The following is a 26920-nucleotide window of genomic DNA, read 5'->3' as shown; positions in this document are numbered from 1 at the left end:
ACAGCTTCAGGCGCCATGGGAACTAATTCCTTACAAACTGTGACAACCAATAAAAGATGGCAGACCCACCCCCACGCACACACACACAGATATGCAGTCGATATATAGAGAAGTCACAAGACAAGTTCCAGATCATCCTAAAATTTGATACAATTGGCCACAGATTATTCTTTCTGTTCACACCCTTTCTCAACCTCGTGTTCCCGTGGCTCTTTTAGCTACACACACACATGTATCCATGTGCTTCCTCTTGTCACTGTGACTCACCTTTCACATCACACGTTATTAATGTCATTACGGTCGTTATACATTTGCGTTTACTCCCAGTGAGGTCACAGTTGAAGGTGCTAGCTGTTGCTATTTGAGCAACATATGTAAGTGCACCAAACATCGGGCTTCATCTGCACCAGTCTTTTGAATTATTAATGAGCGTATCTCTGTATATGCTGATCTCACTGATCACTGGATTAAAAATCACTGAATTTTTAGTCAAATAGTTTAGATAGCAGGCTCTTTCCTTCTCTCCCCTTCTGTGCTTGCTGCTTGTATTCTTTGTAGCAGTAAATGAAAATCTGTACAAGTTGTTCAGAATGATTATCATCATCCTACGATGACACATTTATTTCCTGATAAGAATGGTATCCAATGGTGACAATGTCCCACTTCATAAGATATGAGGGGGGGACTCGGTGTTTAAATAAGTATGTGAATGCTCTTTGCGTTTGCGTTTGCGGTCACTAGATCTCAACCCAACACCTCAGGCTGATTCTGTTTAGCTAGCACTCGCCATCAGCATCATCATCATCATCACAACTATTCAAGATCGTAGGAAATCTCAGTTTGGCAAAATGCTGTACACCTTGCAGTTTCTCCTTTGCCTTTCTTTTTACCACAGCGTCTTGACCATATCTTGACATCACAATGGCTTAAAGGACTTAACGGCCAGGTATTTCCATGAGGATAGGCATCAACCTTTTTTGTTTATTTTTATTTTTATTTTTTAATTAAATTGATGGCCATTAGTGCCCTATTCAGAAGGCACATAGCTATAGCTCCATTGGTGCTTAACCCTTGTGTGACCTGGCTCTTATGGTCATGAACTATCTACCCTTTGTCCAATGAAAACCTGATTGGCTGGCTTTGTAGCATTGTTTAGCCCAGCCTCAATGACAAAGTCTTTGACTCAAAATGAACAGTAAGCAGTAAGGGATTGCAACTACTAAGTTTTGGCTTTAGATAACGGCATCAACCAGAGCAAAAATGTTACCAATCAAAATTGCTTTGGTGTGGGGTACCCAGTTTTGGCTTTAGAAATTTCTGCCCTCTGAGTATAATGGAACTTGATGGCACTTGCCTTGTGGTACTCAATGTGCCAAAAAAATACATTTGTCACTTAACAGCAATGTCTTTCCAGGAATCATGACCCGGTTCCTACAAACTAAGGCTATGAACTAAGGCTTGTCTGAGGTCTGATATATCTCTGAGTACAATAGTTTTCAAACTGTGCAATGTTCAATAGTCTGTCTTGCTGTTAAGGTTCAACAATACAATATTATCATGATACTGCTGAAAAAAAGCAACATGGACACTAAAACCTGTTATAAATGTTACCGTAAGACAGAGTCAGACTGCTGTCAGTCTGCGATTAAATGGGATCAAGTTGGCAATTACATGCAATCTGTTTCTGATAGTACAGAAACTAACTGTGACAAGTTGTCGATAATCATATATCTGTTGCTGTGTGCATAGACAGCAGATTATTTACGGATGAGAAGTAAAAAAGAGCCGCCAGGTGCTAAAAAAATAAACCTTAGACTCAAACGTTAGAATAGGCTTTTCCCCGCAGCACGCCATGTAATAAATACTCAAAAAGAAAACGGCGGCCGTTACAACTTATGTCTAAAAATGTATAGTTTCATGCATCGGTTAAAACACTCGACTCCAGGTACACGATGCGCAGCTGGAAACACTTCCCGCAAGTCGAGCTGCCCGAGATTACAGAAAATGTTACATTTTTGTGATTTATATTGTTGTCGGGACGATAGAATTGTTATATCGGGATATGAGATTTTGTTCATATCGCACAGCCCTAAGTGGGCACCAAAAATCAAGGAACACACTAACAATAACAATATCTATTTATTTTATTCCTGTACTCTTCATTTTTCTGCCGTAATGATTTCCCAACCCCAGGACTAATAAAGGGAATTTTATCTCGTCTTATCTTATCTTGTCAATTAGCACCGCACTTATCTACATGGATAATGAGCACTACAAGCCAAATGTAAAGTACACCATAACTGGCTCCTTAGAAATGCTGATTAGGTCTTGAATAGCATATCTGAAGAGCCTGTGGCAGAGTATGCATCACAGCAGAGCAAACTAATGTCAGGATATAACACAGCGGTAACATGCTGCCTCTCTAGTAAGCCCCTCTTCCAGTGTGGTCGACTCCCAACTTCACTAACTAAAAATGTAGTGGGTGATTGTAGTCCCTGATTTAGTGAGATCCACATAGCAGCATCAGCTCTCCATCTGATGTGTCATATCAGAGAGTGGAGTGCAAGTCTCACGCACACATTTGATTCCACCTTATAGCTGTGTAAACCTGGAAGTAAACGCTATTGATAAAATAGTAGTTCATAGTTCCCTCATAGTTTGTAGCTTCTCTTTCATTCAGCTGGGATTTTTGCTGCGTATAATGAAACTGTCTTTTATCAGTTAACTGTTTAATTGGCTGAAGTCTGTTTAAGGGGAACCTGAACTTCTGACCTCATGATCTTTGACCTCTTTCTAAATGCCAACAGATGGTTGGACTGAGGCCATACAGAGCGCAGTGACAGGTTTTGAGGTTTGTGTGACCAGCACTGTTAGTGAGTCTGCAACTTTGTGACTTCTAGTACTGAGGTTTTGTGGCCTTTTTAGTAGCAAGCGTCTTTTGTGTGTCTGTGTCTTACTGGATAAATGTTAGTACATAACTCAGTTAATGTTGCGGCTTAAGCACAGTGGTAGCTTGGCTTGACAGTGTTGTGTGTGTGTGTGTGTGTGTGTGTGTGTGTGTGTGTGTGTGTGTGTGTGTGTGTGTGTTTGGTTTTTTGTTGTTGTTGTTTTTGCAATCACAACATGAAGGTTCCATGGATCTAAAGGGACGCCGCCTTTTTCTTAGGGGCAGCTCTGCTCAGTTTTAATTACATAATTTGTATGCTTGTGTCTTGCATATTTCTGCTATGACTCTTGATCCTAGTCTGCGATGACACCGGTAATGTCACCACCGGGTTCCCTGTGTCACAGGAACTATTGATATTGTTAGATGAGATTGGAGAGATGCTACCTGCCAGTTAAAGTGATGTAATGGGAAGGATGCTTCAGCATTACTCGTAACCCACCCTTTTCCCCCCTGTGGTGCATCATAGCAATAACTCCTCATGATCCAAACAACAGATCCGTGAGATCCATTTTATTTTTGATTATAGCTTCTGACATGTATTGATCCAGTTGAGCATGTACAGAATATTAATGTTAAAGCAACTCTATAGTGTTTTCGCACTCAGCCCACAGATTAAGGGTTTTTTGTGAGTTCGCATGTGATCGCATTAGTGAAAATTCCTCCAGAGGATGAAAACTAAGAGCCACTAGAAAGAGGACATGAAAGGTGGAGCTGATAAATACAGTAATACTGACATTTTTCTTTAAATGAAATTGACTGTAGCAGTTTTTCCAGACATGTGAGCTAATTCGTGCAGATTGACAGTAATTGTTAATTTATTTTTGTCTTTAAAGTATTTGGTAACCCTTCCCTGACTCCTCTTAGATGCCAGGTATTGAAGTGTGTCGTGTGCAGCAGTTGAGAATGCCAAATATCACCTTTCCACATGGCTTCTAGCCGTGCAGTTGTGTAGCGTTCACGAGAGGAATCAGTTTACTCTTATGTCAGCACATGACATCACATGAGTGAATTCCTTCGGCTGACTCACTTGGCACCTTCATGCAGAAGGACGACTGCGTGAGGCTACTGAAGCCTTTCATTTACTCCCCACCCCCCCACCCCCCAGTGTAGCCAAATAACTTGGCAGAGTCCTTTTTAAAGTTACCATTGCATTTTATAATTACCCAAGTGGGAATATCATTTAAAATTGAAACCTTTTTTTCTGGATCTAATTAATTGTATGCCATGATTAAAAAGGTGCTCACTGTCTTCCACGATGTAATAGGCTTCACAATCCCCAAGGATATTATAAGACTGCAGACGACTAACTTGCAGTTTCACACTAACTTAATGTAAACTGTTAATGCTACAGTTGCAAGAAAATAAGGTCAGGCTTTCTGCTTCGTGATATGTCTTCACTTTACAACATGCAGATGTTGCATTATTGACTTAGAACATGTTCTAATATACCACAGTTACAGATTTAATTTATTTTTGTCCTGAGTTGTGCTGATTCACACTGTGGACTGTGGACCCCAATTCTGCTGTTATTTCTTTCATCAGGGAGAAGTGGATGATGCATAAAGGTTTCCTAGCATTAACGTCTTGCAGCAATGGCCTGAGGGACTCTCTGGACTGAAGCCAAGGTGAGAAGCAAAGCCAAAGCCAATTCTTGTTTAACGCAACTCTGCTGTGCAACATGGCAAATAAGCACTCCTCTCCAAACACAGAGAGACCAGATGTACTGATGATGCAAGGCTCAAACCTTCTTTTTTTTTCTTCAATCCTTAATAAGTTATGGGGGGGGGGGGGGAGTTTAGATTTGTCTTCAAGCTTGTCTGAAAACAATCTTGCATGTCTTCTTCAGCACCTTGTTCATGTGTTCTATTATCTCCAGCTTCTTAGATCAGTTTTGTAGTTTTAAGAGAGGAGCAGCTACACAGTGAAGATTTTCGTTACAGGTTAGAGCTCCCTTTGGAGGGATCAGTCTGCCTGATGCAGATATTACTGGGAGATCGAGGCCTTCTTAACCGTCTCTCCTGATCTACCACAGCTCTTGCCTGACCCCTTTCTTTGTGTTTAACCCTTTAAGACCTAGCATAGAACCAAGTCCGCCAGAGCTTACTTTATATTTTTACATGCTGTAGTGCCATTTTTTGGGAGCATTTCAAGTTGCTATACATCAATACAACCATTATAGCCCAATTTTAATTATATGTATGCATTAAGTCCATAGTAACTACATAAATTGCAAAAAAGTGCAATAAACTATAAAAAAATTGAAAATCGTTTTTGTTTTTTGTTTTTTTACATATACTTCTACTTGGAGAAATTTAATGGGTTTATCCCTCAAAACTTTAAATACAAAAAAGTTGCAAAAAATAGTTTACAACAACAGGAAATTTATTTTGAGTGTCTTCATAGTTTTATTTTTGAGATACACCAATTATTAAATACTGCAGAAAAAACAAACCTATGATGCAAATTTGCAAAAAAACAGCATGTGCATCAAAATAAACTATTTAAAGCAGTGCAATTTGAGTTCTAAGCATCCCAGAAACTATTCAGAAAAGCATAAAGTCAAACATAACTTTTAAAAACATCAGTATGGGCTTTTAAGGCCTACAAGTAAAAAAAACGACATTTTCCGTGAAAATGACGTCACTTCCAGTTTCGGGCAGGTCATGTCGGACATGCGATCGTTTGCGCTGACGTCTATTTCAATGTAGGAAGTTTTACGAACAGCTGATCGGATCGGCAAAGCGTGTTTCTGGAATATTATGTTTTTGTTCCTGCAAGCACTTTTTATGCAATTTTTGCAAAGCTATATGTGGAAGGAAACCGTGACCTAGGACAAGCTGATGGCATAAGATGTAAGTACAACTCCTCCGGTTTCATATGCAAAAAAAACTATTGCGCTAGCTTACATGGTTCCGGTTCTATGTGGGATTTAAAAATAGTTCTGCAAAACGGAGCGTGCCCGCTCCGACCGGCTTTAAAGGCTTAACAGTGTCCAGATTCAGCTGTTCTTGCAAGTGAGAGACCTTTTCAACCATTTTGTGTGTGAGGGGAGAGAATGTTGATGTTGATGAGGTCCGCCCCGAGTTCCTGAAGGCTCTGGACGTTGTAGGGCTGTCCTGGTTGACACGCCTCTGCAATGTTGCGTGGAGATCAGGGGCAGTACCTGTGGACTGGCAGACCGGGGTGGTGGTCCCCATCTTTAAGAAGTGGGACCGGAGGGTGTGTTCCAACTACAGGGGGATCACACTCCTCAGCCTCCCTGGGAAAGTCTATGCCAGGGTGCTGGAAAGGAGAGTTCGTCCATTAGTCGAACCTCGGATACAGGAGGAACAATGCGGTTTTCGTCCTGGTCGCGGTACACTGGACTCTTTATCCTCTCCAGGATACTTGAGGGTGCATGGGAGTTTGCCCAACCAGTCTACATGTGTTTTGTGGACTTGGAGAAGGCATTCGCCTGTGTCCCTCGGGGTGTCCTGTGGGAGGTGTTGCGGGAATATGGAGTGTCTGGCCCATTGCTACGGGCCATTCGATCCCTATACAACCGTTGCAAGAGCTTGGTTCGCATTGCCGGCAATAAGTCGGACTCGTTCCCGGTGGGTGATGGGCTCCGCCAGGGCTGCCCTTTGTCTCCGGTTCTGTTCATAATTTTTATGGACAGAATTTCTAGGCGCAGCCAAGTGGCGGAGGGCTTTCGCTTTGGTGGCCTCAGAATCTCATCTCTGATTTTTGCAGATGATGTGGTTCTGTTGGCTTCATCGGGTGAGGGCCTCCAGCTCGCACTGGAACGGTTCGCAGCCGAGTGTGAAGCAGCGGGAATGAGGATCAGCACCTCCAAATCTGAGGCCATGATTCTCAGCCGGAAAAGGGTGGAGTGCCCACTCCGGGTCGGGGATGAGTTCCTGCCCCAAGTGGAGGAGTTCAAGTATCTCGGGGTCTTGTTCGCGAGTGATGGGAGAAGGGAGCCGGAGATCGACAGACGGATTGGGGCTGCAGCTGCAGTAATGCGGACGCTGCACCGGTCCGTCGTGGTGAAGAGGGAGCTGAGTGTAAAAGCGAAGCTCTCAATTTACCGGTCGGTCTACGTCCCTACCCTCACCTATGGCCACGAGCTGTGGGTAGTGACCGAAAGAACGAGATCGCGGATACAAGCGGCAGAAATGAGCTTCCTCCGAAGGGTGGCTGGCCTCTCCCTTAGAGATGGGGTGAGAAGTTCGGCCATCCGGGAGGGGCTCAGAGTAGAGCAGCTGCTGCTCCACATCGAAAGGAGCCAGCTGAGGTGGTTCGGGCATCTGACAAGGATGCCCCCTGGGCGCCTCCTGGGTGAGGTGTTCCAGGCATGTCCCACCGGGAGGAGGCCCCGGGGCAGACCCAGGACACGCTGGAGAGATTATATCTCTCGGCTGGCCTGGGAACGCCTTGGTATTCCCCCGGATAAGCTGGAGGAGGTGGCTGGGGAGAGGGAGGTCTGGGCCTCTTTGCTTAGGCTGCTGCCCCCGCGACCCGGCCCCGGATAAAGCGGATGAAGATGGATGGATGGATGGATGGGAAAGAATGTTTTACTCTTGGAACCAGTACTACTACTACTAAGTTTCTGTTATTTTAAAGGTTACATTTCAGTTATTGTATTGCTCACTGTTCTTACACCATTTTCTGAGGGGATTCATCATCATAATAGTTTGCATAAGATGGCATGGTTTTGGTTGCTGTTGCTAAAACTGGATTTTCTTCTTCATGTTCTGAGTTTTGTTGTATTTTTGATGCAGCCTGCACTTGTTTAACGTAGCTACACTCTAAGTGTGTCTGTGTGGCTTGAATGCGCTGCCACGTGCTGATCCACAGTGGCACAGTGAATATTTAAAAAAAAAAAAAAGATGGTATGCAGTTCTCAGCACCGCACAGTACAGTTGCAAAATAAAGTTTGAGCTGTTGGAGTGCTCTGTTTTGTTCTCATCTACATCCAAGTCATAGTTTTAGACACACAATCAGACTAAACTATTAACATGAAACTCTAACTTTAGTAACTCCTTTCCTGCAGATACTTATTGCACAATTATTAGGAGGAATTTTAGACTGTTCCTGTTCCTTTTATACTTGAGTATTTGAGTGTTTTGTTTTGGGGTTGTTGTTTTTTTTGTTTGTTTGTGTGTTTTTTTTAATTTTTATTGAATAGACCTTTCTGTCTTGCCAAAGCATCTTAGTTCAGTTAAGGTCAGTACTCTTCAATTCAGCCTTTCAAAAACCTGAATTTTATCCTTTTTAAACTTGTTCCACTCCTATGACAATGATGACTACATGACTTGTAGACATTCTTGGTGTCTTTTTTACTTCATGAATGCCAAAGTAATTAGAAATGCTTTTCTAACCTTTCTTAAATTTTATGCCACTTCCTCTGAGATCATTTGAAAATTCTGAGCGGTTGGTGGGAATTGTGCCTCAATCTTAAGACATGACATAAAAAATGGCTTAATCTAGAGGGAGGGGAACCTTCTGCAAGTCACACTTTCAGTAGCATCTCCTTGATTGGAACACCTGACTCTAGGGGGATTCATTAAAACAGAGATTTACGCACTTTCAGTACTTTCATCAGTGCATTTCTACAGTTGTGGTTTAGATGAAGATCAGGCTACATTTTATTGACCTTTGTAGAAACCGTGGTAATTCCTTTAGTACTGCCATATACAGCTGCAAGTAAATAATCAAGCAACTGATACTTCAAAGATCAGCTCATAGTTTCCCTACTTCCAGCTTCTTCCGTAATCGGATTTGTGCAGTGATATCTGAATCTCCTTTCTGGCATTGCTGTCAGCCACAGATGAATTGTTGACTGGATTGTTGTGGGGAGTCGCTTACTTATACCAGTTAATCAATTTCACCATCCCTCGATAGCTGACACTTCACTTCACCTATCTGACCAATCTTGTGTGTTTCTCGGACAGCCAGAAGCCAGCACTCTGTGCTTATTATACCGACAGACCTCTGCTTCGCATCCTGCGACATCCTGAAGTGACTGCCAGCGTTAAAAGATTGATGAGCGTGATCAGCTTTCAGTAAATGGGGACCGGGCTCTTGGTTGCACTCGGGCACTTTAGAGCCATTACCTTGCAGTGATTCTAGAGCGGACAAATGCTTGAGTGGGACTTGGTAGCAGGCAAATATCCTACCTCTCTGTTGATTTAATCAGCAGTGGTCTGTTTGTGTGTTTGTGTCTAACTTTTTGGACACATGTAATTTGAATAAAGAATTTACTTTGTTTACTGGCTAACCCTCATAACAATGGTTGTTTAAATGTCATGGTAAGCGTATAGGTGGGTAAGTGATTATGTTTTTGAGGAGAGAACTGAAAGTTAACCTTTGTTGCAGATTTGAACCACTCATTTGAACCACTAAACACAAGCCATTACACTCTGCAAACCTTCTCTTAAATGGGGAAAAAACAAAACAAAAGCCAAGACAAAACAAAACGTGCTGTGTTGCTGTCCCCTCTGTTCATTTACTGACTCTGAATTATTGTAATCACAGTTCACCATTGATTCCTCTACATGGAATATATCTACAGGGAAATACCCATCACTCAAGCGCCATTGTCATATTGCTCCAAAACACTAAATCCATCACCACATACATCCCTCCATCTCTTTTTGCCTCTTTCTCAGCCCAAGCCTAATATCACAACATCTGGTTTAAGGTAATAGCAGCTGTCAGCAGTTCACTGCAGACCCCACCCCACTGGGTATTTTGCTGATATTTATATTGTTTTTAAGACAAACGCATTTGTCTTTAATACCATCTTACATGATCCCGTCATGTTTCTTTGTGTTTTGGCACTCTCTGCACATCTTTTCACCCATCGCAAATATCGAGAGCATAAAATGAGAAGCCACGAGTCCTCTGTGCCCCTCCCCTTTCACTATTTCCCCTTCAGTTTGTGGGAAATAAATGGACCATGTTGCAGCGCTCCAGAAGCAGTCTTTATTGGTGCACTCTTGCTCTCCGTTTCTCTCTCAGGGGGCCTGTTGAACCAAGGAGCCAACTGAGGAGAGATTACACACCAGCGAGACAATGTTCAGTGCCCCACAGAGGCTTTGCACTTTCTGGAAGGGCTCTCATTATTATAGTGCAGGAGACTTCAAACGATTCCCCAGTAGCTTTTGATGCAGTTTGATGCATAGTCATGCCCAGCTCTCTGAGCTCCAGAATCACTGGGTGTGTCTCTATAATCAAAGCCCTGCTAACCCACATGATTACAGGAATGGCACACTGGCACATACCCTCTCCTCTTGGCAATCAGACACAGTCCCACCCCCCCACCCCCCCCCCCACCCCCCGCGTTGCATCCCTTTCCCCCATCATTATAGTATGACTAGAATGGGTGATTCAGTGTTTTTTAAAGGCCCCCTTTGGTGGCACACATTAAACCTGGTTCACCTTTTGTGGGTATATGAGCTGTATACTGTTAAGAGTATTACAAACCCATTTAAGGTAGCAGAAACCGTTGCATTGTTAACGGTTTGGAAATACAGCTAAAAACATCAGGGTAGGGCTGGGCGATATGGCCCAAAATTCATATCTGGATATTCTTTAGTTGGATGGCGATATACGATATATATCGCGATTATTATATATTTTTTTTAAAGCCATAAAGTAAGAGCAAAAAGAGTTCTTAGTCATGCTGTGTCCCAGATCTCACACGGGCACTTTTATTATCATAGAGCGTAGATGTACATAAAAAAATTACTCAAATAAATTATCAGCATTTATTAAACAATAATGCTCCATAAATAAAATAAAACAATGTTGGTTTTGTGCATAACAAAAAGCTCGCAATTGTGCAGTCAAAATGTAAACTAAAAGACGCTGAGCATAATAACAAAGACAGATTTTGCAGCTGCTCTGTTCCCAAGTTCTACTGAGTGACTGACACCCTGACAGCAGTTATGGCGTTAACGTCATTTTAACGAGATTAACGCTGACAGCACTAAAATCGTAATCTCCAAATGTTTTCTTTTTACCGACCAGCTCCTCTTTGATAGCTGCCGTGTCCATCTTGTCGTTGCCTGCAGGGGAAGCGATGGGGGAGGGGAAGTTGTGTTCAGTGAAGGAGAAAGGCGAGGCAGAGTAACATTATATAAACGATATTGTCACATAAAAATATATTGATATATTTATGTCTGTGAAGGTTCTCAGTCATCCAGGTCATCGTAGTCTAAGGAGCTTGGAAAGAAAAGCGTCTGGACTTCTTTGAGTTGCTTGAAGACGTTTCACCTCTCATCCGAGAAGCTTCTTCAGTTCTAAGGTCAAATGGTGGGGAGTCCCAGATTTAAACCCAGTGGGAGTATCCCCCCCCCAAATCTTTGGGGGGGAACTCCCAAGTGAAACGTCTTCAAGCAACTCAAATAAGTCCAGACGCTTTTCTTTCCAAGCTCCTTAGACATTGATATATTTAAAAACTCAATATATCGCCCAGCCCTACTTCAGGGTGTTGTAAATGTTTATAAAGTCCTATCTGAATTAAAATGCTCTTTCCCAGCCTCTCTGTGTGCATGAATGAAAGTTCAATTATTAAAATTGCTCAAAAGATTTCTCACATATTACCCCATAAAGGTGGAGATACTGCACATTAATCTATTCATCTTACTGTTTCCCAGCTGAGTCGCTGCAGAGCAAATTCCTCTGCTTCTGTGTATTCTTTAAGTGAAGTGTTTTGTATTGTGCCATTCTCTCCTCACAGATGCAGATAAATTCTGTTTTGTGCTGTGGATGTGCTCATTGCCATCTAATAGTGTATGTCATGTAAAGGTTGAAGCAGCTGAGTTTGATCAGAGGAAAGATGGTTGCCTCAAGCAGCAGAGGCAACCTTAGCAGCAGCCCCTCGTTGTCTCTTCAGTCCATCCTCGCCAGACTGGTTGGCTCCAGGTCCGTTGTGGAGAGTCTGCACTTAGGTGACACCTAAGATATAAGCAATGACACTCACCTATGAGCACCTCCCTCAAGTGCACAGAGTACTTTCAAAGTCAATTGATTTCTCCAGCTTTTTGCTTGCATTTGTTTTTTGGTTTATTTTTATTTACACTTTGGTGTTTTAATACGCTGGGAAGCATTACATATTTGCATTTCTGTCTAAGTTCTGACAAAATCAATAATTCTGATTAAAACTGATCGGATACTTTTATTGGAAAGTCATCAATGTTGTGTTGCTATGCTAGTGGGTGTGGCTGTTACAGAGGTTTAATTACCTGACCTTTAATTCAGCCTTGTGAATCAGCCACACAGATGCGCTAAAGATGTAAAACTGTAATGAAGTGTCAATTTGGGGCAGTGGGTAAGTGTTTACTGCACTTACATGAGCTGAGACCTAACAGCTTTCAAGTTGTGGAAAATCTGCATGGAAACGTGTGTTAGAGGACCTCAGTGACCACAGGATAATTTCCAAGTGCATTATTATGCAGGCATTATAGTTTCCACGGCCAGTGTGTGATGGCCGGCTTGTGTACGAGTGACGTTCTGTAATCAGATGGTACATGCAAGGCTGTCTGCAGGCGACCACATGCCAGAGGGTTTGTGAAAGACACTAGACCACAACACGTGCAGCAACTACTGCATGTGCCCTTGAGGAGAATTTCTCAAAGTGGATTTGAAAAGTATAGAACAGGAATGGCTGCATTTTCATGTTATATGGAATTGTACTTTCCCATTGATTTTTTTTTTTTTTCCCCTCCTCTCTCTCTCCTCCCAGCCCGCTGCAGCCAGCTGTAAAGTATGTAAAAGACATCCCCCTTTTAAACAAATTGATTCCAGATAGTCTCTTACAGTCTACAGGCTAATGTTTGTCATGGTTGCATGGTCTTCCTCATGATATAAAAAAACAAACAAACAAAACTGACTTGCTTACTACCATAGTTACTACTACACTCCCCATGATGCGGTATTGTTTGGCTTGTTTGAAAACTGATATAGTTAATCACAATGAGAAAAGTGAAAGACATTATACATGAAGTGGCAACCGTGGCGCTGGGGGTTGGGAAGCGCATCTGTAACCGGCAGGTCGCCGGTTCGATCCCTGGGCTCTCTGTCCTGGTCAAGACACTTTACCCTACCGCCTACTGGTGTTGGCCAGAGGGGCCAATGGCACAATATTGACATTTATTTTTTTACTATGTACTTTTTTTTTTTTTTTTTTTTTTCTGTCAGTCTGCCCCAGGGCAGCTGTGGCTACAGCTTGCCTCCACCAGTCTGTGAATGTGAGAGTGAATGAATAATGGAATTGTGAAGCGCTTTGGGTGCCTTGAAAAGCGCTATATAAATCCAATCCATTATTATGAAGTGTATAATGAAAAATTGGTATAAAAGGTTGTGTTAATCCAGTGTATACTGACATGTTAAAGAGGATTTCATGATCTAATTTTGATTATGATCCATGCCTTATAGTTGACAAATGTCAAGAGCAACAACAACAAAAAAGCATAAAATGACATTGTATAGCAAAGCAATTTTTTTTTAATGAGATTTAGATTATGTCTTATTGTTATGAACCATTATGAAGTGCTATAGGTACATAAACTACAAATAGATGGTTTTAACCCATTGGTAGGAGGCCGCTAGGCAACATAATGACATCATAATTAGATGTGGGAATCACCAGAATGTTAATGTAACATGGAGTTGGTCTGCCATCAGTCTGCAACTGAATGGGGTCAAGTTGGCAATTACATGCAACTTGGAAATGTATCTGATAATATAATAATTAGCTGTGATAACCCATCAAAAACGCATATCTGTTGCTGTCTACATACATAGGAATTCACATTTAATTATTACATTTGTGCTCATCAGCCTTCCCGTTCTATAGGAATATGACCAGAATACAGCCAGCAACCAGTTGTCTACATTTATAAATCAGTATTATTTGCAAACCTGTGGCCATCTCTCTGAGTGCAGTGGCAGTCAGTCCAAGTCATGCCGCGACTCTTTGCAGAAAGATTGCACAGGTTGCCTGGTAGGAGTCAATCGTTGCAACGCGAATACACATTTAGTCAACACAGCTCGTAGTCATTGGCAAAATGTGGGGGGGAAAAAAATCAGTACACTGACCAGGCAGCCATGAATTTTTGTTTGGTGGATGCAAGGAAATTGCTGATGAATTTTTACTCATTAACTTGCTCTGAATTAGGAGGTGTCTTTTTTGGTTTTGTGGGGTTGATTTTAATGTCAAGCCCTCTTGTTGCTACTATTCCCTGACTATTTTCATTTATTTAATGAAATACCAATATTTGGTGTCTGTGTATTGTTACAGTATCGCTATGTAAAATTCCACAACACTATTTTGTTTTTTATTTGTTGATTCTCATACATGTGTGCTAATTTGATTGTGCAACTCCTAATTGCGTAGGAAGAGTTCATGGAGAGGCCCAAATTTTGTGTATGGGCACACTTCTCTTTTCAATTTCACTTTCTTACTCCAGTGGACATGTGGTATGACCAGCTGAGGTACTATCCGTCAGTTCTGTAGCTCTTTTGGCTTGTGAAGAATATTTGTTTAGAAGTGGCCCGGCTCTCTTTTATTGTGACTGTGCGAATCTTGGCAAAACCTGCTTGGTCTTACACAGATGTCACACTGTGTATGACTAACATAAGGTAGCTTGTAATGAGTGATGGACCATATGTCTCAACTTACAGCACTAATGAACTAAATGAGCTGACAGCTTGATGAACTGAACATTTGATAGATGCCTTCCAGAATATGCCAATCACTCCCCTACATAATGAGGTTACTCTCTTATGCGGTCATTAATCTGTGTTGAGTCTCATCAGCCCTGTTATTGCAGAGTTTAACATAGCCTGCATTAAAATATCATTTAGTCCAATTAAATTGTTTTGAATTGCACTTCTCCCCTCGTGCTACTACCTAGTCTGCTACAAGCAAAATGCAAGTATGGTGGTAAATTATTTATTTATGTATTTTTTTTTTTTTTTAATTGAATAAAGCATATGCATATGGGAAGTCGGTAAGGATCACGGCAGAGTCGTTAGGCATAGCCATCCCTGCATTTGGAACTATAACTGTGATGTTCTGTGTTACCTCTGAGATCTCTGTCATCATAATTGTGTACATCACTTCAGGTCTGGGGGATGGGGATAAGAATTTATCATGCCAGAGACACACTTGGGGAGCATGCCACTATTCTCTTCCTTCATACCTGCTGTGTCCAAGAGCATTTAAGCTTTGAGGAGCTCTTCCCGAGGGGGTGATGTTGATAATTAAGTCAAATCTTAGCTCCCGTATAGTAAGTACTAACACCAGTGCCCAGCTGTTTATAGCTGCCCTGGGAACCAGCGCATTTTCCAGGATTAGAAATCCTTTCCTAGTTTGCCCATGTGAAGATCAGAGCCCTCCCCCAGCAACAAAAATGGCCTACCAGCCTGCTTGCCAGGGTGTCTGGCTGTCTGTATTGGTGTCATTGAGACGTGCCTTCTACATCCAGTCTCTCTTATTTGTCTCAACGTACAATGACCCATCATTACTGCCATGTCAAGGAGACGGAAGCAACCAATCATATCTGGCCTCGCGGGGCTGGTGGAGCCAATCAGGTCTAGAATTCCCATGGTAACTTGTGCCTGAAAGCCAGGGCACAGCCAATCGGAGCAGAGAGTGCCACTTAGCTATTAGGGTTTAATTGCCTGTTTCCGTTGTCATTAATAAAAGTTGTAACCTCTCTTTTTAGAGACTGTTATACATTCAGTGAACAGCACAGTGCCTCGGCATGAAAGCAGCCTAATGGCATTTGAAAGAGCGTAACACAAGGGCACATGCACAGTGACATTTGTGTATCATGCTCTGTTCATTCACTGTACAGGCCAACAACAGTGCTCAAGTCGCTTGTCAACCGAATGTCTTTTACCCTTCAGATTCTCCTCTGTCTCTCTGGCCAATCATGACTGCTTCATCCATTTGTGCACAGACCCTACCATTAGCTTAAAGTAGGTCATTTCAGGCCAGGAGGGAGCCAGACTCAAGTTTGCATGGTCACTTTCTCTCCTTTTAGTTTAGCCTGCTTCTGACGAGCTTTTCCTTTCCACTCTGCTCTACATTGTGTTGTTTTCTGCTCTGTTCTTCCTTATGTAATGGCTGAGCAGTAAAGCGGCGTGTGTGTGTATGTCATAGCCGTTTCCATGGTTAGAGTGGCTGAGAGCGTAGAACAACACAGCATGCCCCAATCTTGGGCACTGTAGTGAGGAAAGACTTTTCCATTTTCTTTCTCCAGGTTTGCCTGTTTCTTAGTCTTAATTGCCTTTAACCTCCCCTCCTTTGCTCTGTCAAACTCCGAAAGCAGAAAAAGGTGTAGTTAATCATGTTGCATGAGCCAACGCAATGTTGTTTTTTTAATGCATTTTTTTTTATAAAGAAGGATATCCTTTTATGTTGAAACCCAAGTCCATTAGGCACCATCAGATGTTCAGATCAGGTGGTAATTAATAAGACATTACTCTGATCAATAATTGATTGTCTTTCATTTAGTGGCAGCCTATGGTTGCTTTCAGGGTTGGAGTAAAAGCAGCATTCAAAACGTGTTGGCATGTAGGGTTTGAGACAAATTCAGCAAAGTCTCAGCTTCCTTGTCAGTTCTGATAACACAAAACGGTCACAACATGATTTCTTACTCACTGAAAATCTTACAGTCTGTTCCATAAGTTCAGAGAGAACAGACAAGATATGATTCCTGCATTTACATTTTAAGCGACTCTTACAAACCAATGTGAAGCATTCTCAGAGGCACTTAAACAAAGAACACATGTTGTCATTGTAAACCCACTCTGCTCTTAATGTGCACCAGCTTTGCTTTGGTTTTGTGTAACAAATGGGTTTTTCTTGGTACATGGTTGAGCGTGCAGTCTGGTGCTGTGGGCAAGGTGCTGTGTTCTCATTTCAGTCTCTCTAGGGAGAGCTCCACCATCAGAGAGAAATGATTGAATTTCTTTCTCTGCTCCATTTTCACTCATTTCTCCTGGAGTGGATCTGCCTGTGCCCCCAGCACATTGTAGAGTGTGCGTGTGTTGTATGCAGATTCCGATGTTGGCATGTATACAGGCCAGCATGGGTGTTCTTCACATTATATAGCTGCCTATGCTTGTAGTGCTGAAGCATTTCTTTCAAATGTAAAACTCTTCTTTTGTGCCTCTTTGTGTTCATTTTCCAGACGCTGATATGCATTGAGGATGAGTGGAGTCGGCGAAAACTCATCTGACCCTGGCAGGGCAGAGTCACGGAAACGCAAAGAATGTTCTGCTGAACTTCTTGGACCCAGGTATTTGGTCCCTTTAGGAGTTATGTTTTTGACATTTCTGCGAGTTTTTGCTGTGTACAGTTAAATGTAATGTGGGGCAAAGTAGTTATCATGCACTAAAGGTCAGATCCAGTTTTAGTCGGTCCACACAAATGAGTAACGACTTTGCAAAGTTGTCCGGTTCACAATCTCCTGCACACATTTTTCTTTAACCTATTGTAACATAAATGGAGTAGACCTGATTTATTAGCAGGCTGATAATATCGACCTATATTAGCTATTTGCCAATCTATCGGTATCTGCATTTATAACTGTTAATGAAGGAAAAGACGAGAGAAACACCCTTCAGCTGACTGACGCTGAATAGTTTGTAGACCAGAGGGCACCCTTCAGTTTCCCAATCACAAACACAGCCACCTGCTGACTGAGCAGAGTCTGGCAAATCAGAACGTAAATAAATAACTATATAGATCCAATGTGGGGGAAATGTTTGTTTCATGTGTACGAAAGAGAAAAATATTGGCTGACATATTGAAATAAAGAGTTTTTAAGTCGGCAAGAATGTTAAAAATCCTATATTTAATCGGGCTCTAAGTGTAATATTGGTTTACCCTTGTGCCATGTTAGCAGCGTGAAAGCTCCTAGAAGGATGAATTGACACTAGTGTTGACTCTCCTCGATGCCTCAGTAGATATATTGCACTGTCAGTGTGCTGTCATTTGGCAGCTTTCAAAATGAGAGGCCTCTTCAGCCCTACTCAGGAAAAATGTGTGGACACTGGAACCCTGGTGTAGTTTTATAGATGGATGGACTTTGCTACCCTGGAGCTGTTTGATGCACTTCCACTCTCTTGAACCTTTAGCCATCAATCTGTATCGCCCGTGTTGTGTTACTGCTGTCCTCAGTGCAGTTTCTCACCCTTCTGTTTTTGTCTCTGCAGTCCCAAACGGAGCAACGAGAAGCGTAACCGCGAGCACGAGAACAAATACATCGAAGAGCTCGCCGAGCTGATCTTCGCCAACTTCAACGACATCGACAACTTCAATGTCAAACCTGACAAATGTGCAATCCTGAAGGAAACTGTGAAACAAATCAGGCAAATAAAGGAGCAAGGTACAAATGGCAGCCTCTAATATTTTTGAAACGTGATACTTTGTTGCAGAAACAATCAAGATCCCTACAGTGCAACAGCGAAAGGAATACGGAGTTATTTGAGCTGTTTATTTTATTTTTTTATTTCTTTATTCCCATGAAGTTCTGTAATTTTCCCCTTTTAGCTTTTTTTTATGTCATAAAGCCCAGTTTTATACCATGGCTAACCTTAGTGAAAACACGTCAGTGGCTTTGACACAGCTGCAAATCAAATTCGTTGCTGTGTTCTTAGTTGTGCCTTTAAAGTTCGACACAGCTTCCACGGGTGGCTTTGTGTTGACAGAAACCTCAGATCTGATAGCATAAATATTATGATTTGGGATCTGTTTCATACACAGTAACTGGTGTTCTTATTAAAGAGCAGCACAATTGATTTAATGTTCCCTCCAACACTCCATCATACAATGTGGATGAGCCAGAGCAGTTTTTTTATTTCTTTTTTTTGTTGGCTGCCAGTCTTTCCCAGGAGCGCTCTGAGCCAGAACATCAGGCAAATCGATCAGCATGTTTGGTTGTACTCGCTGCTGCCTGTGTGTGTGTGTGTGTGTGTGTGTGTGTGTGGGTGGAAGTAGGGGTCTTTAGTAAGTGGTAGAACACTTAAAGCTTTTAAAAAAACAGGGCTTCTTCTCTTGCTTCAATTTGAAGGAACGTGCTGATCTTAATGTTTTACCGTCGCACAGCCGAAAAAACAGCCGAGTGGCTGGTAGACAAAGAGTGGCCCACTCGAGGTGTGTATGAATCAGACCAGCTGATGATGTCATCATGTTTTGTGACTCACAGAGCCAACTGTTATGTAATGGTGATGCAAAAATCACAATCAAATTCTTGCTAGCGTCTGTTGCTCCCACCCCCTTTTTTTGATGTCTTATTCTGTGCTGCCTTCTTTTCTACCTCCAACACTTCCTCTCTGCATTATCATCTTTTTTCTTTCTTTTTTTAACCCTTTGCTATAATGACATCCTCTGCCTGACTCTCAAGGCAAAACATTTTAGTACAGAAGGAACCCCTGAGGGAAGGACTAAATTTTCCTATTCTGCTTTGTCCTCCATACGTCAGCGGCCACGTAGATGAACCTGTGTGTGTGTGTGTGTGTGTGTGTGTGTGTAGTTAAAGCAGGAAGCTACTGCATCTCATCCTGCACAAGTGAAGCGGGGATGCTGTGAGCTTATGTTATGTCCTACTGTTATTTGCTTTTCATTGCACCTCATGTGTTTAATGTGATCTGAAACAGAGGTGTAGTTATTTTTTAGTAGTATATATTTTTTTTTCTGTTGTCCACATTTAGTTTACTTTCTGCTTATAGCGACAATATTACATGTATTCAAATACACTTATGTGACTTAATATCTCTCTCTGATTGGTGACTTCCTGTAGAGATGTGCCATGTGGTGAAGATGGCCTTTGGAAAAAGGAATGAGAAAAAAAAAAAGCAATGAATTCATCCCTGTTTGTTCCTCTCACACTGTCTGCGTACATTTTCCACCCTGATTTGGAAACTGGTTGCAATTTTCTGCGTGTCTTTTCTCTTTCCAGCTTGTTGCACCTTCACAGACAATATGTGGAGAAATATGCTTATAGAGCCTTTAGAATAATGGCATAGCCAAGAGTTTTACAGCTTTTTTTTTTCTTTCTTTAACACTCCGTGTTGGCAGGAGCACCCAGTTAAGACTCATAAAAACTGTGGACTGGGGTCTGTGTAGCTGCTAAGCTGAGCCTAGTACATTATTTATTCCAATATTCAAAATATAAAAATAAACTGAGCAAATTGTTAAATATCTGAAAGAAGGAACAGTATATAGCAAATGTCTTGTTAGTTGTGTGTTAAGCAGCAATTGTTACCCAACTGGTCAGTCCCTCTCTGTGTCTGGCACAGTTCCACAGTTCTCCAGACAGAAAGGCAGGGAGGGCCACACTGACACTGAGTGATGGGTCTGCACCCAGGGCAGCTGTGCTGGTCTACAGGGCCCCGCTGGGCCCAGAGAGGCCCTGCTGATGCGCACATCATTAATGCTGAAAGAGATGAATTTGTGTCTGTGCGATGGTGCACAAACCCACAAAGCCAAGGGAACCCTGCATTTGCTTTCACCCTTCCAAAAAGAAAATACAAGGGACGGGATAATTTTGTTTGATTCTTACCACAATATTTATTCACCATATGGTCAGCCTGCTTCTTGGCATCGTGCGAAAGCAACATGCCCCCCCCCCCCCCCCAAAAAAAAAAAAGAAGAAGCCAGAAACGACAACAACAACAAAAAACCCAATGATATTCTGCCTCACATCATCATCTCTAAAAGTAGGGCAGCCTACGCTTTGAACATAAGGCTTCTCTGCATGGTTATTAACCCACTCAAACGGACACATGCATCGCATTATAGCACAGGTACAGGAGCTTACAGGATATTTATTTATGTTTGTTTTGTTTTGTTTTTTAAGTGGATTTTGATTGGACATAAGATGAAAACAGTAGTAAATTATAAGCCATACGCATCTATGTGCTCAGTAATTCATACTCTCCATATCCATTAATAGAAAATCAACAGGAGTATTGACTGCTACAACTTGTTTTCCAATTTGGAACAACATTGCTTGGACACCATCAATGCTTAATTGTTTCCATATTGGCCTTTTTTGTTTGTTTGTTTGTCAGGGCTTTGGCATAACAGAGTAATCTAAACAGTGACTGCCCCCCACAAGGCAGCTGTGTGCTCTAACACACCTTTCGCACTGTGCTGCTGCTCTGTGCTTCGGTGTGAGCCATGGCCACATGGTTTCACAAAGGGGACCGATGTGTTTGCTTTGCAGCAGCATGGATACCTGTTAAAAGACTCGTCAGTGGGTGACCTCTTTTATAGTATGTGGGTTAGTTTCAGAGGAAAAGTAAAGTTGTTTGTTTCAGCCTTTTCTTTTTCCATGTTTGACAGTACAGTACGTTACAGTTTTCTTTTTTTTAGTAACTTCCTCATTGTGAAACAGTAAGGAGCCCTGACACAGTCTCTTAAATTTTTACTAACTTCGCTTTTAACAGAAAAAGCTGCAGCAGCAAACGAGGAGGAGGTGCAGAAGGCTGACGTCTCATCAACAGGCCAAAGTGTGATCGACAAAGACGCCTTGGGACCAATGATGCTGGAGGTGGGTGCACGGCCTTTTCCTCCTTACTCATAGCGCCATATGTGAAGAAAATATTATGAAATGCCAGACTCGTGCTGAAGTACCCCACACTCCACTCATTTGCTACCACTCACACAAGAGATGCTCTCCTCTTTAAATCATGATTGCTATATAAAGTGTCGCATCTACAGAGAACAGTTAAAAACGAGCCAACCGTGGTTGTGTGTGAGCGTTGCGGAGTTAACGCTGCCAGCATCTTGTATCCGCCCCTGATTGGCTATAAATCACAAGCGGGCCAATGGGGCCCCGTTGTACCACGAAGGACCACTGGAGTGCTTACATATAATAGGAAAGAAAGCAACAGCCTGGCGGATGAATCAGTCCATTGAGCCTGTCCTCTCACTCACTTCCTCCCTCCCTTTCTCTCTCCTGCTTGTTCAGTTCTCTTTCCTCTGTCTCTCCCTCCCCATCTTCTCTTCTTTCGCCTCTAGATCTGTCCTGTCATGGAATATTTATAGCTCTCCTGGTCCAGCGTCACTGAATCGACATACTAACTCGCAGCTAAATATAGACCAGTGCAGCCTGCAAGCTTTCCCATCTGTCAGCAGCCCCAAAACACAGCGATCGGCCATTCACACCCGCTCCGCTCTAGCCATGTCCCCGTCCGCCAGCCCAGGCTAATTACAGTGTGCTCTGCGGAGTATGGCTGTCGGCAGGAAATGCACCCACGCGCCCCATGACCCTCCTTCAAGGCCTTCTGCTGCCCACTCTCATGCCAACTCAAAGACGGACAAGGCTGTGAAGAAACATTAGTGTGCTGTTGTTTTAACCTTCTGGGAGCAGTCTTCTTCTGTCACATGATTTATTGTGGCATGTAGTTTGCATCCTTGCTAGCCCACGCGGTACAGAGGCTGTTGTGTGTTTCATGCATATTTTTGCCTCTACCAACAAAGTGTTAAGCATCACTGTCATACAGTACTAGAGGCATGTTTGAATTGCTTTAAGACAGAAATGTAGAAAATGGCTAATATTAAGCGAGAATTTATGAGAAGAGAGAACTCTGGTTGCAAAGCACTGCTCAGATTTAAATAATCCAGAGAAATTCCCAGATTCCTACCCTGCTGCAATTCATTACCTGCTGTGTAGCAATATTTAATCATATGTGAAAACAATAGGTTCTATGATATCACTCACAATGTATTTATTCAGGCTTTATTAATTTGTAGTTGCTGTAGAAATGTCTCTAGTGTTTATATTTAGTATTTAGGGAGGGTGTTGCAAATTAAGGTATTGGCTAAGAACATTATGCAAGAGTGTCTGGAGGAAGGCAGGCGTTGGCACTAGAGTGTTTGCTCTGTTTTTGTTTGCCCTACTTGTGCAGTTCATGGCCTTTCTTCATGCAGACTGGACTTACACAACCGTGTTTTTGGAACAGCTCTGCTTCATGCAGTGATAGATGAGATCTCCTTAATCTATTTTCAGATCGTGCTGTGTTAAGGCGTGCAAAGGAAAACTTTCTTCTCAACATGATCATGTGTTCCCGGGATATGGGTTTGCTACATCCAGACTTGTCTGTTCACTGTAGATTTGTTAGGAAGTGTAGTTTGAGACATATACACTATAGTTATAGATGAGCAAGGATGCCAAAAACCCAACACGATACAAAATAAACATTTACGTTATAAATCCTCTTGCTACCCATTGAACAATTCATGTGACCCTACACGCTGACAAGTGTGTGTGTAGTGTAGATAATGTTTATTTAAGCTGAGGTGAGACACCTTGAGAAGAGTCTCTTGCGTCTTATCTTGACATCAACTTTACAGCATTACAAGCAGCAGAATTCCCTTTTTAAGAGCTCCCGGTGATTTGATGGCCTAATTGACACCATCTTGTGTGTAATGGCTGACCTGGGGCTGTATTCTTTCAATTAAGTACTGCTCCTCCTTCACATCCGCCCGTCTCTGCAGGCACATGCTTTTATCCTGCTTTTTATCAGCCACAGCGATGGTGAGCGTCTGTGGGAGTGATCCATGTACCCGGCACATGGCGTACTAATCGTTCCTCTTCAGACACAACTAGTACATGTGTCGGCTGTCATGGGGATGTTAGCATCAGCAGTCGTTGGAGTTTTTAGATAAACTGTGCCTTCACTGAGTCGCCTGGCATTATCTGTGAGATCATAGAGGTAACAGTGCATTAGATGATGTTGCGGAAAATAACCAGACGTGGCGAGATTTCCTTTTTTGTTAGGGAGTTGTGGAAGTATTGCGTATTGTAGAATTTGCCATGATTTGTGCCAACATTTTTGTGCTGTATAAGCATTCTTGCTGGAGCACACTAATCACATCTCAGGCACAGTAGGCGCAAATAGAACATCCCTAATGATAATGAGCTAACGAGCTAATTGGTAATTAAGTTACAATAAGACAAACAAACAATAGAATTCAGTAGAATATACATCTTTCTCTGCATCTGTTTGTGGAGTTTATATGCTTAAAACTGGATATCCTGACCATTAACCAGTGAAAGAAAAATGACCCAGTCCATAGTGAACAAACTTCTGAACTGTCTTTTTTTTTAATCCTCCAGGCTCTGGATGGCTTCTTCTTTGTGGTGAACATGGAGGGTAACATTGTGTTCGTGTCAGAGAACGTGACCCAGTACCTGCGCTACAACCAGGAGGAGCTGATGAACACCAGTGTCTACAGCGTGCTGCATGTCGGGGATCATGCTGAGTTCATCAAGAACCTGCTGCCTAAATCTCTCGGTTGGTTCAGAGATTGTTTTTCCCCTTTTTTTTCTTCTTGCTGTCAGTTTCTGTCTCACTGTGTCTCTTTTAGTCCATGTCCCTCGCTTTTCCTGACTTTGCATGTATGTCCTTTGTGCTGTGCTTCCGCTGCCTCTTAACACCCTCGCCTCTCTCGTTCTCCTTATTCAAACAGGTATGTTGTAGGTGGCTGTTGTTGCAGTGATGTCAGATTAAGTAAAACATTTAAACGGTCACGGTCAGAAAGCATTTGATTCAGCTGTTTAACAGAGACTTTTAGGATGCTGCAAAAACCTATAGGTTCTTCATTTGTCCCTTTTGCTGACGCTCAGCCCAAACATTTGCTCGCACTCGTCCTCCCTCCCTTTTCAGCTAATTAACTTCCTTTTTTTGGCTTCTCTCCCCTGTCAGCAGCATCGTGCGCCTCCTATATTTCCATTTCATGTCCTTCCTTCTCCTTCTCTTCACTTATTTGTGTCATTCTCTCTTTCTCTGCCACGAACGCTCACCAAGTTCCTATTTTCATGTTCTCACTTTCCCATTTTTTTAGCCCACACACGGAAAACATTGCGTTTATCCTCACCTTACTCCATTTATTCTGTCACGTAAGATAGAATTTACTTTCATAGCCGCGGCCATTTAACATCCTGCCTCTGCATGACTTCCGCACGAGAGGTGATTTTTGATCTGTGCCATTGGAGCTCATCAGGAGCTCGAAGTTCTCCTCTCCTTCTCTCGTGGCGCTTCGGATTGAGGTCTGAGTACCCAGCCCATCTGGGTGGGAGAGCAGCGCAGAGCGAAGCACCCTGGAAACGATCAGTGGGCTGTGTCCCAGATACTGGGAGATTATCAATGCACTGAATGAGATCACAAACCAGATGGAGTGTGATGGGAGTTTGTTAGAGTGAACAGAGTGGCGTGTGTGACTATACGTTTCTTTCTTTGTGTGCACGTACGCGCACGGCCACTTACACATGTGTGTGCCCTTTCTGGTGTGTTTGCTCGCGCCTGTGTAAGTGTTGGAGAGAAGAAGAAAGATTGGCAATGATGTTTTACAGGACATGCATATGGAGGCCTGGCTGTGATGCATAGCTGTGGATAGATGGCGCAGGGCTCAGGGTTCCAACTGCTCATTATGACTGATCTCTACCCAGCAACAACCCTCTCTTTTTTACACTTTTTCTGCCTTCATTCTCTCTGTCTTGCTCTCATTATGTCTTTCACTTGCAGCGTGGTAGCCTCTCTTGGCTCGCTCGTTGCAGCTCCCATTCTCCGCGTCCTGTTGTTCAGTTTTTGCTGCAGTACAATTTGCTTAAAAAAAAATCTCCTGTTCCCTTTCCTCCCCCTCGATTTAGTAAATGGTGTCCCGTGGTCCAGCGAGGGTCCAAGAAGGAACAGTCACACTTTCAACTGCCGAATGCTGGTCAATCCACACGGCGAGAGCCAGGAAGAGCCACACGAGCACGAGCCGCAGCAGCAGAAGTATGAGACCATGCAGTGTTTTGCCGTTTCGGAGCCCAAGTCCATCAAGGAGGAAGGAGACGGTATGCAAGGAGGGAAAAACGGAGACTAAAGCGGCACCCTATGAAACACACTTAAGCATTTCCTACTAGGCACAATTGCGTTGAATGTTATAGTTTGCTTTGATTAAGTCTAAACCATTTGCAGTAACCTTGTTAAATAGTTTTATAGTATGATTAGGTTCCAAGAGCGAGAAAATAATATAGCCTGAAGTACAAAGGTGTTTGAATCATTGGGGGAAGCATTTTAACATTCAGCAACCTGACCCTTTTAGAAATTGCACACACTTATGTCAGCACGTTAAAACACTTGACAGAGGACTGAAAGACCTCTTCAGAAAGTAATTCAATTAAAACTGACAGTTTGCTTTGGAGCGTTCAATTAAAAAGCAAACAAAAGCAAGGATTTGTCTACTCGTATAACATTAGACTGAATTCTGCCCTCTTCAGTGGAGAGCTGAGTCGAGGTGAGCGGGATCAGACTTTTTTTTTTTTTTTTTTTTAAGTAGTGTAAAGATATACACACACCATCGACAAAACCTGGAGAAGGAAAGTAAGAAAGCTTGCTTGTCTTTAAGAAACGCTGGTTGCCACCCAATGTAAAATCATTTAAAGTAATAATCAGCTGCTAGTCATTCATAGGGCGTTGATTGTTGACCATTATCTGTCTTATAACTGGATTTGTATAGCCAAATGATGAAGAGCAGTGCTGCTGCCACTCAACTTACACCCATGAAAAGTTAAGTGACACAAGGGAGACGGGAGGTTGGGCAGCTGTCATTAAAGCTCATCTATAATTCATGTACATCCCTTCCAAACCTGGGCTTATGACTCCAAGGGAACCATGTGCTTTAACCATGTAATGCAACAGCAAAAGCAGTCATTCAGTACTTTTCACAACAGCTTGAACACAACAACAGAATACAAACAAACTCGACACATTTGGGAGCATTTGTGTGTAAAGAAAGAAGAGGAATTTGTGTTAGCTTCTTGTATAAACATCTGCTCTCCTTTCCAGGGAAGCGATTTTAAATTGTATGTTGTTTCTGCTCTGCTTTCGGAGTTCAGTCACTGAGAGGTCACAGGGCTATTCCAGTGGTATTCAAGGCTTTAGATGGGAGCATGAGATGCTGAAGAGTGTAAA

General features: G+C 42.5%; 1 protein-coding gene across 7 annotated transcripts in view; it reads left to right on the top strand.

The window, feature by feature from the left end:
• The window catches only part of ncoa2 (nuclear receptor coactivator 2), a 61611-nt gene that overhangs the window by 13516 nt on the left and 21175 nt on the right, over window positions 1-26920 (top strand). For 6 of the 7 annotated variants that reach the window (XM_085468486.1, XM_085468489.1, XM_085468491.1 and 3 more), the window contains exons 2-7: window positions 4490-4572; window positions 17140-17247; window positions 18167-18339; window positions 21404-21507; window positions 24079-24256; window positions 25612-25800. In XM_085468486.1, coding sequence (XP_085324612.1) covers window positions 17159-17247; window positions 18167-18339; window positions 21404-21507; window positions 24079-24256; window positions 25612-25800 — 733 coding nt within the window. In that variant the 5' untranslated portion in view covers window positions 4490-4572; window positions 17140-17158. The remainder of the gene's footprint in view (window positions 1-4489; window positions 4573-17139; window positions 17248-18166; window positions 18340-21403; window positions 21508-24078; window positions 24257-25611; window positions 25801-26920) is intronic. The other variant, XM_085468487.1, reaches the window with a different exon arrangement.

Source organism: Copadichromis virginalis, linkage group LG9, assembly GCF_057382275.1.
Source record: "Copadichromis virginalis isolate Kocher_CV1m ecotype Utaka linkage group LG9, C_Virginalis_male_GT1.1, whole genome shotgun sequence".
Taxonomy (NCBI): domain Eukaryota; kingdom Metazoa; phylum Chordata; class Actinopteri; order Cichliformes; family Cichlidae; genus Copadichromis; species Copadichromis virginalis.
The sequence above is the reverse complement of the archived record's forward strand: the minus strand, read 5'-3'. Positions and strand labels throughout refer to the sequence as shown.